General features: G+C 38.4%; 1 protein-coding gene across 2 annotated transcripts; it reads left to right on the top strand.

Annotated features, from left to right (window-relative positions):
* The first annotated feature begins 421 nt into the window (after nucleotides 1–421).
* LOC116040878 lies at nucleotides 422–12834 on the top strand. 2 transcript variants are annotated; one of them, XM_036008088.1, is made up of 11 exons: nucleotides 422–1083; nucleotides 3147–3258; nucleotides 4129–4317; nucleotides 4608–4694; nucleotides 7643–7730; nucleotides 7823–7959; nucleotides 8066–8212; nucleotides 10635–10721; nucleotides 11007–11082; nucleotides 11197–11273; nucleotides 12367–12834. In XM_036008088.1, exons 1-11 carry the CDS (start codon nucleotides 989–991, stop codon nucleotides 12496–12498), a joined length of 1227 nt encoding a protein of 408 aa, XP_035863981.1. In that variant the 5' UTR covers nucleotides 422–988; the 3' UTR covers nucleotides 12499–12834. The 2 variants fall into 2 exon arrangements, with proteins under 2 accessions (XP_035863981.1, XP_031142442.1); XM_031286582.2 differs by having other exon boundaries at nucleotides 431–1083; nucleotides 4129–4275.
* Nucleotides 12835–13207: the final 373 nt, after the last annotated feature.

The following is a 13207-nucleotide window of genomic DNA, read 5'->3' as shown; positions in this document are numbered from 1 at the left end:
TTTTCTTCCAATATTGGTAGACTTGTTTACTGTAATCAAAGCCCAAATGGAAAATATATCCATCACCGTCATCTTACATCAAGTTGCGTCACTTCACAGAAACAGCTCCTGCCCTGTGGAAAGCCAGAAACACTCAGACATGATAGTGTACAAACCCTCCCAACATCCTACTGTAATTCTAGCCAGGAAGATCAACACAAGGCTCCACTTTTCAGTTGTTGTGGCTTGTTGTTTTGACTGCAGCACTTTACCTCTCTGTTTCATAACTCGTAATTATCTCACTCGCCTATCCATATTCAGGCTCTTTGCATGTAAACACAGGCAGGCATGGTCCCATCTTTCCCAACAGGATGCTTGCTTCATCCACACGCTTCTCAACAAGGAGGCTGAGAGCATCAGAGAGCCTGACTTGTCAATGTGAAGAGGTGCAATATCGGTCGCAGCTGTATTTTTATATCTAAAGATGGTTTACTTTGGATGACAATAGAACCGTTGTTTAGTCGTCATGGTGAAGTGTCAGTAGGTTCCCAGTTTGAGTTCAGAGTCTAAAAAAAACAAACTGAGGAAGCTGCTCAGTTCTCTGCAGACAGCCAACTGACAGGAAGGAAGGAACAACTACCACGCTGCAACTCGACAAACACTTCTTGCCACTTTTATCTTCAATTCCTCTTCAAAAAGCTTCAACACCTTTCGTTCTCGTGGCTTTATGGAAATATAAACTACATGCTGACAGAAAGGGGGAACTAGAGCTTAGCAGCACCACCCCCTCCCTCCTCGTCTCCAGCTCACAATATCCTCTTTTGGACCCAACCAGCCCCTGTTTTTATGTTATCTCTTTGGTTTTAGTGTGGCACACACACACACACACACACACACACACACACATATACACACACAAACCCAGTGGGGATGACTGTCTGGGCAGATGGTGCTCAGTGTGTGGACTAGAAGCTGAGACAGGCGGAGAGAGACAGACTCCTCGTCCATCATGGGATGCTGCAGTGTGACCCAGAGGCATACTGGAGTGGACGAGGTTGGCCCTGATGAGATCGAGCTCCTGGAACTCTCTGGAGACAATTTAGGGTAAGACACAAATACAAGCTTTCAATTTGAAGCTCAGAATAAATAGAAAAGTAATGGTGGGGAATTTACACATTATGAATGTAGTACTTGGATCCTAGAGCAAAATGCAGATTCAGTCATCTTTATTGTGCTTTTACTGTTTTCAAGAGAGTACCTTTTATGTTTGTTCAAATGTGGTTTTGTGAGTTCTGTAGGAGGAAGCTGTGACATTCTGTGAAGTGAAGAAAGCACGTGGTTTTTCTGTGACATGTCATGCATCATTTTTAGGCTGAATATGTAAAACAAGAGGATATATAAACATTTTCAAAGCTGCAGAGTATTCAGTGATACCATTTCCAGGATGTACACACTACATGTTTGTTTTGACAATGTAACAGGATGTGCTATTACGCAAGAAAACTTCCAGGTAAAGCAGTGAAGAAAAAGGTTCAATTATAAACTCTAACCATGATGAAAACACCTGCAGAAGAACACATTACATCCATATGATTTCCACTCCTCAGCACCCAGAAGAACAACAAGGCAGAAGAACTAATTGGCTCCTATTTACTAAACATGAACATGAGAACTCGGTGATGCTGCACTGACGTGATTAGCAGATTACTATAAGGCAATGGCTGAAGCATGGAGGGGTTTAATACAAAGTCAGGGCGGGACAAATCCCTGCTCGTTCTAGGCTGGGGGATTAGCAGAGGCTAATTACAACAGTAGCCCTTATGTGTGGCTGTTTAATGCTTACTACTTATGGTTGCAGCCCACTCATGTTTGTATTCTGCAACGCAGACAAAGATGTTTGTTACAAAGATGCAGCTGTGGAAGAAGGTACTGAAAAAGTCCTGTATTCAACATTTCTGTCCAAAAGTAGTAACATCAAAATATACTTAAGTACTAAAAGCAAAAGTACACATTATGCAGAATGGCTCATTACAGAATCATATGTATTATATTATTGAATTGTAATTATTGATGCATTCATGTGTCCACAGCTTTAATATTGCAGTTTTTTTTACTACATATACTGCGGTAACTTGTGAATTTCACCAAGGGATCAATAAAGTCTTATCGTTATCCAAAAATAGATTCCAATTTGTTTGGTGATCATATTTTATATTATAATGATAATTTGTAAAGTAACTAAAGTTATCAGATGGAGTAAAAAGTACAATATTTCCCACAGGACATGTAGTGGAGTAGAAATATAAAGAGAAAAAAAAGAAAAAAGAAATACGCAAGTAAACAACAAACAACAAACAACTAGAGTTACTGGGCCAGGAACCCTGAGAGGTACCACCATGTCACTGCTAATTAGGGGTTTATGGACAGGTTTAAAACTTAACATATTTAGCTTCTTAAGAATATGGCAGCAGTGGGATCTCATTGGCTGCAAGTTTATTTTTATTTTATTTTAGGAATATCGTCTATTGCTCCTCTGCTTCCTTTGTGCACTGTATTGTAGGACAATAGTGGGTGACATCCTACTCAAAAATCAAGCATTTTTTGTTTGCATGTTTTTACTGTACTTTTTCTGTTTACGTCCATTATAGTACACATTCAAAACCTGCATAGAATTAGTATGTGCAGCACAGGCTACAAAATATGGCGGTGAAGGGTCAGCAGGTGGGTCTGTCTCTGCTCTGCCTACTGTAATCTGATTATGTCTGGTTGCTGCTGGACTGCGGGGGGGTCAAGACAAGTCATTTAAATTGTGATATGCTCGAATGCTCTTCAATCTCTATTTATTTTCTTTTAGGCTCACCATGGCTGAAGCCAGTCCAAGCATGCACCACAAAGAAACACTTACAAACAGGACCACACAATTATAGTTTTGAGTCTCCAGTCTGCCTGACTCACGTGTCTTTGAACAGCAGGACAGAACCAAAAAGAACATGCACTTTAACATTCACACTGCACAGACAGGACCAGAAACTGAACCCACATCCGTGCTACAATGAGGCCACGAAAACCACTGAGCTACTTTGCCCTTAGCATTGACTGCTGCTATGTGACAATGCTGTCTGGTGAAAAGTATTAACGTGAACATTTGATGAAATGTGTTTATTCAGGGTGTGGAGTCTGGGAGAGACCAGGCTTCAGCTGTCAGTGAGGAGCAGCAGAGATGAGCAGCAGCCACCACCACCACCGCGCTACCCTTCAGTACGACACCTGGAACAAGAGGTCAGTCTGTGTGTGTGTGTGTGTGTGTGTGTGTGTGTGTGTGTGTGTGTGTGTGTGTGTGCGTGCGTGCGTGTGTGTGTGTGTGTGTGTGTGTGTGTGTGTGTGTGTGTGTGTGTGTGTGTGTGTGTGTGTGTGTGTGTGTGTTGTGTAGGACAGTGACAAAGACACAAGCATAAAATCTATCATGCACTGTTCACACAATGTGTAGCTCACTTTGGGCAAACAATGTAAAATTTTTTAGTGCGAGATGGCGAGTGGTGAGATGTGCCACACACGAATGTTAACAATTTCCACTCGGTGCTGTTATTTGTGTTGAGGCCAGCAGACACTGTTTACACGCTGTAGGAATTTCCATGACAAAAAGTGAGAGATTCTGCATTACTTGTTTGGTGTGATTCAAACTTTACAGGAAATAAAAGAGGGAGGAAACACTGCCACAAAAACTTGAGTTTTTACACTTCTTTCCACTTGAATGACAAATATGAAGCATCCAAACCCCAAGAGAATAGCACAACACAGTCCTAATTGACACTGTTTTAATTTTAGATACCAAATCCCCCTGAATTGTGCAACATTTTGCTCAAACAACAATGATTTGAGGCTTGCAACAGGGAAACAAACTCAAATTTGCTGTGTAATGCATGACTCATTGCTCTGTGAAACATCTGACCACATACATACTGATGGGGGCAATGATATGAGAAGGCACATGTGTAAAAAAAACATTTCGTCACATACAATATGCAGGATCCTTACTTTATAACTAAGAACAGCACCATAGAAGGTTAATTACAACTAAGGGATAACACTACAAAAGCTCTAAAATATTTAAATCAAGAAATATGGGCTGATACAGTTTTGTGTCTGTAGGTGGTGCTGTGGGGCAGGAGCAGAGATGAGTTGCACCACAGGATTTACTCCCACCAGCCAATCAGAGAGTGGGAGGGCCAACCTGCCCACATGTATGGAGAGATCATCCACTCCTCCCTGGTGTCTCTCTATAACAGCTACACACAGGTAACACTGAGCTGTACATGGGGGTCAGGTGGGAGTGATGAGGTGCGGCTCCATCAATACATCATCCTAAAGGGGCATATTCTGAAATTCTCTTTCAGAATCATTTTTGTTTGTGAGTTGTAATAGTTGTTGGAACAGTACGATAAACATCTGGCAAACAACATCTTTTATTGAAAATAGTGAGTTTTATTCTCATGCCTGTGTGAACAATTGATGGAGCCTCTGATACTGTGAGCCCACAGATCGTTAGTCAGTAGCCAATGCTGCATGATGTTTAGGTTCTGCTGCTTGTTTAGTGTTTTGGTGTTGTTTCTTCATTTTGTCCCCCACAGGAAACCAGTGAACACTTCCTTGTGTTGTTTTCTTTCCACCTGCTGATCCTCTCTCTGGACCACTCTCGACAAGACTTTATTTATGAGGTATTCTTTGTGCATTTTACTTTAAAACTAGAAAATGCATTTCCTGCAGAAAATGCATTCCTGCAGAAAATGCTTTGTGAATGCTGAAACGCAAAATTGCTAAAGCTAAACTGGATTGCTGGCATAATTATGTAGAAAGAAGGTGAAGTAGTGAGAATAGTTGGACAACTGGGAATGGTTTTAATTAGTATGAATTTTATTGAAATGTTGAACAATACCAATAATGTATCAAACAAAAGTGGAATATTTTAAGGTTTTTTAAAAAGCTGTCGCAACACTGAATTGCTGGTTAAAATGTGTAAGAAGGTGAAGTTGTAGGGAAATGTGGAAAAGTCGAAATGGTTCTAATTAATAAGAGTCTTAAAAAAGCCCCGAATGACACCAATATGGTATGAAAGTATTTGTAAAAGCTGATGCTAAACTGAATTGCCGGCTTAAATTTGGATGAAGAAGTAACTGAAAGAGTGATGAATGAGTTGGTAAAATGGGAAATGGGTGGGTCAAATTAGGAAATCTCAATCAGCTGTGTTCAACATTTTTGAACACAACTTCAAAAAGTACGAAAATAATTTATAAGTTGTATAAAACCCCAAATGAATGAAAGATGCGGAACATTTTTAGGCTTGAATTAGGTTTTGATCCGTAAATAAGACTTGGAAAGCAGGTGAAGTAGTAATAGCTAAAAAAGTGGGAAAGGGATGAAGGATACAAAATAAAGAGTAAGACATGATAGGGGTTCAAATGTTTTGCCTATCTGCGCCACCATTTCTTTACAGCAGACAGACATATTGGTCAGAGAAAGACATATAAACATATAGATATGTAGAGAGAGGCCCCGTCTTGACCTTATATTAAAATCCCGAGTGATCGGCTCACAAGTAGAAAGCTCTAAGTACAGGTGTAAACGTACTCAGGACACACACACACACACACACACACACACACACACACACACACACACACACACACATTTTTAACTTTATCCACACAAAGTATATATAAATATGTTCACAAATGCTTTGTGGGGCTTACGGTAAGGTCATTATATTGATACCACGTATTGTTTAGGCTTTTTTGAGGCTTCTTCAATGGGAAGTTTACCAGGGCTCTTTCAGTTAATCTCAATAACAAGCAGTTTATAAATAAACAGGTGTGATAATTAAACATCAAAGCCAGGGCAAGGTTTGATTACAGCTGGAATAGTCTATATCCTCAACGTTCCACTTCCGGGATTGCTCTGTTGCCTACGGAAATTTTGCTGGATTTCACTCATTTAGGCCGGTCGATTTACTATGAGTCAAAGAAAGTCTCGAAGAACATGCAAACTCCAAACAAAATGGTTCAGCCCAGTTGGGGTATCAAACCAAGGGTCACATTTTGCATCGCCTACTTGCTGGTGCTAGTTCAACCTGTACTAACCTCTGAGCCACTGTGCCAACATAAACATTGAAAACAGTCATTATATAGTATGTCCAAAAAGTGATTAAAAAAGTCATAGTATGGTATGTCGAAAAACCTCATAGTATAGTATGTCCAAAAAACTTATAGTATAGCATGTCCAAAATAGTCATGGTATAGTATTTCTTAAAAAAGTCATAAAAAGTTATTGTATAGTATGTCAAAGAAAGTCTCGAAGATCATGCAAACTCCACACAAAATGGCCCAGCCCAGACTGGGATTCGAACCAAGGGTCACAGTTTGCACTACACACTTGCTGGTGCTAGTTGAAGCTGTACTAACCTCTGAGCCTCTGCACCAACATAAACATTGCAAACAATCATAGTATAGTATGTCCAAAAAAGTGATATAAAAGTCTTAGTATGTCCAAAATAGTCATAGTATAGTATGTTGAGAAAAGTGATACAAAATTTCTAGTATATTATGTGGAAAATGGTCAAAGTATATAATGTCGAAAAAAAATGATAAAAAAGTCATAGTAAAGTATGTTGAAAAAGGTCGTAGTATAGTATGTTGAAAAAAGTGATAAAGTCATACTAAAGTATGTCAAAAATAGTCATAGTATAGTATGTTGAGAAAAATCATAAAAAGTCATAGTATAGTATATAAAAAAAATGTCATAGTATAGCATGTCAAAAAAAGTCATAGTATAGTATGTTGAGAAAAGTGATACAAAATTACTAGTATATTATTTTGAAAATAGTCAAAGTATATTATGTTGAAAAAAGTGACAAAAATGTCATTGTATAGTATGTTGAAAATAGTCATAGTATAGTATGTCGAAAAAAGTGATAATAAAAGTCATAGTATAGTACGTCGAAAAAAGTCATAGTGTAGAAAAAAGTGATGAAAATGTCATAGTCAAAAATTTTTATAAAAGTCATAGTCTTTTTTATGTTGAAAAAGGTCATAGTATAGTAAGTCAAAAAAAAGTGATAAAAAGGTCATAGGGTAGTATGTCCAAAAAAGTGATTAAAAACTCATAGTATAGTATGTCAAAAAAGTCAAAGTATAGCATGTTGAAAAAAGTCATTGTAATGTATGTCGAAAAAAGTCATAAACAAGTCATAGTATAATATGTTGAATAAAAGTGATAAAAAGTCATACAGAGCTCTCATTAACTTTCCGCAGTAACAAGCAGCTGTTTTCAAGGAAAAACCTTTAATAAACCCTTTGTCATTTACCTGCACAGCACCAGGCGGCAGACAGACAGCGACTAGCCGATGACCATAGTGGAGAATATAGCAGCTAAATACATAATACATATTTTTTTCTCAGGAGTTGCTGAAGGCATAAAATCAAACTAAAAGGTGAGGGAATAGGACAAGAGGACTCTGTATCTGCTGGATGTGTAAATGGACAACCACACATAAGCCATAAGAGATTTTTAAGGTGACAATAATAATAAAAATGCATAATAATCTCTTCGGAGCGGAGGAAGCTGAAGCACATTTTTTTCTTTTTACACTTTGTGTTCTCTTATCTCGCAGGGCATCCTTCCCCTTTCCGGACTTTCCTTGCAAGTCGTCTCCTTGGACCCTGACACGTCACGTTCACCACACATGTTTGAGATCAGTAGTGAGTCAGTGGAAATTTCCAAGTTCAGCTAAGACACGCCAACACATTGTAAAGTACTGAGCACGATTTATGTTGTTCCCTCTTTCATCCAGGTCCAATGGTGGACTCCAAGATCTTCATATGTTCCAGTGCTGGAGAGTTACAGAAGTGGATGCAACACATAGAAGACAGGAGATACCAGTCACTGGCAAAACCCATTAGTCCCTCCCACTGCGCGCTCTCCTATCTTGTAAAAACTAACTTACTGCTGTACATCTGATTACAACTCTACATGAAGAAGCAGCCTGATTAAGTTGTAATTAACAAATCAATCACACACCACATTTCTCCCCTAGTTACCCTGTGATGAGCACTGGAAAAGAGAAGAACTGAAAATTTACTTGCTGCAAGCTCCCATATGGCAGTGGGAGGGCTCGCCAATACAGCACATGGGTGAGCCGGGATACATATCTATCGTCCATGTCATCAACAAACAGAGACAGGTAATAAATACTCTCTCACACTGTATTAAGAATCTGCAAATCAGCACAGATCAAATCATTTGAGAGCAAGAATTACTTATTGTCAGCATGGCAACTATTTACTTCTGGACCTGGCTTTTTTTTTTTTTTTTTTTTAACTTATGTCCTCTCTGGCCTTCCATACTTACCACTTTATGTCAGATAAACCGCCCCTTACAAGAATACCTCTGACAATCAAGACCACATATCCTACAAGCACAGTTCCCATATGTTGCAAAGAGATTTAATCTTAATACCTTTTCTGAAGTGGATAAACATGTTTGGACCAGTTTTCATCATCCTTTTTTTCTTTTTTGTATTATAAACATGTTTAAAGGTCCAATATTGTAAAAAGTGAGATTTCCATGTCTTTTCTGATTATAAAGCAGGTTGAGGGTGCTATGTATATATATATATATTAGTGCTGTCAGTTAAACGTGTTATTAACGGCGTTAACGCAAACCCATTTTAACGCCATCAATTTTTTTTATCGCGAGATTAACGTTCTTTTTGGCCTAGCAAACTTTGTAGTTTTTTTCACATGCTGTTGCAACAACTAGTAACGTTAGAAAAACTACAACACCACACCGGATCTAGCTAGACCGGAAACAAAACAACAGGCACACTTGTTTGGGCTTGCGAGCTGGCCAAAGAGTAGTACATACCTGCAAACTAGTCGCTTTTCGGCAAAAATCGCCATTTTGAATGGGAAAATGTCATCCACGTGAATCGTGTAGATCCAAAGAGTTTTTATTTGGTGGGGGGGGTCCGAGACCCGGTGCCTTAACGACCGTTATCTACCAGACCGAATAGCAACGCAGATTTCGGTGTCTTATTTAGGTGCCACTTATATGCCTGCGCTTCTCTCTGATGCTCCGAAAACGGACATTAGAGGGAACTGAAACATCGCCGCACGGGATGTTAGTTAACACTACACTTAGCAGCAGCTAACGTTAGCCTACTGTTAGCTAGCAGCTGGAGTAAACACGGTTAAAATGCTGACAGCTAAACAGTGTAAAGTGTGACTATATTTCACTGGAGAGACTTCTAACATCAGACTGTAGCTGCTGTTGTCTGAAAAACACAGACTCAGCCTCACCTCGCCAGCCTCGTGCTGCATTCAAAGTTATTGTAAAATACCCCTTTCCCATCTAGTGGTTGTTTTCGCCTTTTTTTACTCCTTTTTTTTTAGATCAACTTTTTATTGTTTTATATTTTTGAACATACAGAACAGACAAATAGAATTCAACAAGGTGCTCGGTTAAAAAAAAAAAGAAAAAAGAAAATACTATATTATAAAACAGTATAGTTGATAAGAGCATTAAAATGAGAAAAAATAATGGGACAAAAAGAAATCAAGGGACATTTAGAATAGAGAAAAATGTGCGATTAATTGCGAGTTAACTATGACATTGATATGATTAATCGAAATTAAATATTTTAATCGTTTGACAACACTAATAGTATCAAAACGCTCAATCCACAGAGATTGCACACAGCCTGTATTCAGAAACGAGCCGTAAGGACTTCCGTACAGTTGTGATGTCACAACTATACTACAGTATACAGGTAGAAAGTGCCGCTACAGTGCCGTCATTACTCAGCTGAGGGTGTAGGTCTATAGTCAGACAGAAAGTATGAGAAAAATAATGTTTTTTGAACATTAAAGCACATAAACATGTTCAAGTAGAATCCCAAAATACAAGTATGAACCTGAAAATCAGCATACTACTGGACCTTTAAAGATGCAGTAGGTAAGACTTATAAAACTAACTTTCTGTCATATTTGCTGAAACTGACCCTATGTTCCAGTAGAACTATATGAAGCTGGTAATTTAAAAAATAAATCCAGCTCCTCTGGCACCACCTACAGCCTGTGTGGCATGTACTGTAGCGGCTGCTCTCAGTGATGGTCTCATTTATTTAACACACTAACTGTGCTAGTATCTGAAATCAACAATGGAAATGATTATTTTATGTTAAAAGATAATTTAAGTAAACTACAACTAGTGTCTTATTTGAGTAATTTGGCCATCTTTTCTATTGAACATGGTAAGTGTAGTGTTTATATTGCTACAACAAAGACAAATATTTTTTTACTTTTTCTTGCCCCCTCTGACTTTCTAGCAACATAGCCACGGAAGCATATCACAGCAATTAACGCAGAGTAATATAATTATATATTAGTAATATAATTATTACTAATAGGAATGATGGACAAAATTAAGACAGTTGTGATAAACTACAATTGTCCTTTAAAATGCTACTTGTGCCACATGCGAATATGGTAAATAGTGCCCGTACTATATTGTAGAGAACATTATTTCAAGTGTCACAGTATTTTGTCACCTGTATTGCAGCTAATGCAACAGTAACAGTAACATTGCTGGCTTTGTTCTTTCAGGGACTCCAAGAAAGACTGATGGTTCTCTTTCCTCGAGACCTCCTGCTACTGTCAGTAGACAACAATCGTCTGAATATAAGATATGAGGTAGTGTAAAATGACTCTATGGGAAAAATCCATAATAATACATCCTCAACCACTGTGGCATGAATATGTGTCACAGTAATCTTTACACAGTGCTTGTTCTTTTGACACATGAAATAAAGCGTGGGTGGAACATTTTGTAACTCACACCTTCCGCCTACAACATCACTCAATGCATTTCAGTTAGTAGCTTAAATTAGGTTCTTGTACAATCATGATCATGTATGACAAGTGAAAATTCCCGCACAACTTAAAGCATTTCCTTCTCTTCTATGTCACCTCTAACAGGGCAGGTTGCCCCGACACAGCATCAAAGCGGTGGAGAGGTCAGCCCTGCCTGGGCGGCTGGAGTTTGAGCTGATAGGTATACTGTACACACATTTGACATACATTTTTAGCTAAATGTACAATTGAATTATAGCAAAACTAAGTGCAGCGAGGAATACAGGTATTTCATATATATGCTTTTGTGTTTTAGGTGAGCTGGTAGAGCCCCTGCGAGTCTCCTGTACCTGTCTGGAGGATTATCGGTACCTGATTTTTCAATTACAACAGGTTAGAACTGTGCTGTCTGACATCTTTGAAGGAATATAAAATGGATAAGAACAATGTATTGACCTTTAAAACAATGAGCTAAAAGACCTAATGGAGCTGAGGGGAACTGCAGAGTTGGTAAATTCTTTGTGACTTTGTCACTACTTTGTCATAGGAGCATTTAACAGCTTAAGTGCCAGATATTTCCCTCAGTAGTTGGGTTAGACCAAAACAAAGCTAAAAGATAGTGAATATTGGACATACAGTACATACATTACTCCAAATAAATGCCAATGCTGCTCTGTATCTGCAGGATGTGCCAATTCTAGTAAGTTATTCAGGTGAACTTAAAAAGTGATTGTAGATTGGAGGTACAGTAGATCGGTCATCCATTAAGGTTGGCTGTTTGATCCCTGGTTTCTCCTGTCCGCATGTTGAAGTGTCCTTGAGCAAGACACTGAACCCCAAGTTGCTCCCAATGGGCAGGCAAGCACCTTACATTACATTGGTGTGTTTGTGTGAATGGGTGAATGAGGAGGTAAGGTAGAAAAGTGCTATATAAATGCATTTAGTGTGCCAATGTTGTGTGTAGTTTGTTTGTATTGCCACCAAGAGGTCAAAACAATCAGTCAATGCAGGTTTAAGATTTAAGAACCACTGTTTTAGCCCATTTACTACATACAATGTCTTTCCATCACTGCTGACCATTTTCTAATGCATGCTGCAGTGTTTTACAGTTCTGCATGCAACCTTCCTAACTCCTGGTTTGGTTAAGTTTGGAATGAAAATCAACTTGTACAAACTTGTTTGAGATCAAAAGCATTCTGGTTTATTTTTTGTCAATTTTGTTCTGTGGGTGTTCCATGGAAATGCAGCTGGAAGCACAGATTCTTTTGAAAGTCCTCAGGGTTTTATAGGAAATACAACACGTTATGGTCGATGGAAGATAAAACAAACACTTTTAACTTACAGCCCCTTTAAAGTCAGTCAAGGTTTTTGTTGATTCGCAAAAAAAGTTTGTGTTTGCAAGAAATATTCATGTGCCAAGGTGATGTTGAATACCTTTAAATGTGAAGCAACTTTGCATCAACAAGATTTTCTCTTTGACCTGCAGCCGGACAGAAGCAGCCACATTACTGTGAGTCACGCTGCACCTCCAATCATGCCAAAGCTGCAGAGGAGCAGGAAGGAGTCCCAGGAGCCCATAATAACAGGCGACCAATGTCACATCAATGGACGCAGCTGACTCATCCAAATGAGGAAAAGCTTGACTGTAATTATAAATATGAAATAATGTGTAGATAGTATGTACATATTACTTGTATGTCTAATTGTGCCACAAAATGAAGATACAGCAGTAAGGAGGCTCTGAAATATTCTCACCACATTTGATTTTTTTGGGTGATTTGACCCTCTGCGGGACTAAAAAGATACTTATAGTTTCCTTGTGTTTTGTCCATGTGCAGACAAACAGAAACAGAGTCATGACCCAGTTTAAGGCCAGAACACAGCTGAAGAAATGTTAGATGTAGCAATTGTAGAGATGTTTGACTTTTTCCACAATAAACTGTTAAAAATTCCACACAACATAAAATGGAAGTATTTATTTCAGTGGTTAAACATTTACAGTGTGCAGAGATCCAGCAAACATCCAGTGTATTACAGTATTTATATTTATTGTGGTACTAGAAATGAAACTGAAAGGTTTACAGTTATGTAATGTACTATTTGTCAAATCTTTGTTCATATAAATTACAGTCATAATAGTAAATGAACCATTTTCTACTCTTTATACATAAAGCCATCTACAGTAAAGTACATTTACATCAGAATCTCCTTAGAGAACAACCAGCTAGAGGAGTATAAATACACATGTTGCAACAGCAACAGCTTAAATTACAACTAACAATGCAGATATAGAAAAAAAGGGGTTATAAACATTTCATGTGCCACTG

The sequence above is a fragment of the Sander lucioperca genome, chromosome 12 (assembly GCF_008315115.2).
Source record: "Sander lucioperca isolate FBNREF2018 chromosome 12, SLUC_FBN_1.2, whole genome shotgun sequence".
In the NCBI taxonomy this organism is placed as follows: Eukaryota; Metazoa; Chordata; class Actinopteri; order Perciformes; family Percidae; genus Sander; species Sander lucioperca.
This window is presented reverse-complemented; position numbering and strand designations above follow the sequence as displayed.

Bases quoted from the DNA above. Each gene is read 5' to 3' on its own strand.
- LOC116040878 (XM_036008088.1), top strand. From the start codon at position 989: ATGGGATGCTGCAGTGTGACCCAGAGGCATACTGGAGTGGACGAGGTT. The intron at 8,213-10,634 runs GTAATAAATACT...TTGTTCTTTCAG, and splicing joins TCATCAACAAACAGAGACAG to GGACTCCAAGAAAGACTGAT. The intron at 11,083-11,196 runs GTATACTGTACA...TTTGTGTTTTAG, and splicing joins GCTGGAGTTTGAGCTGATAG to GTGAGCTGGTAGAGCCCCTG.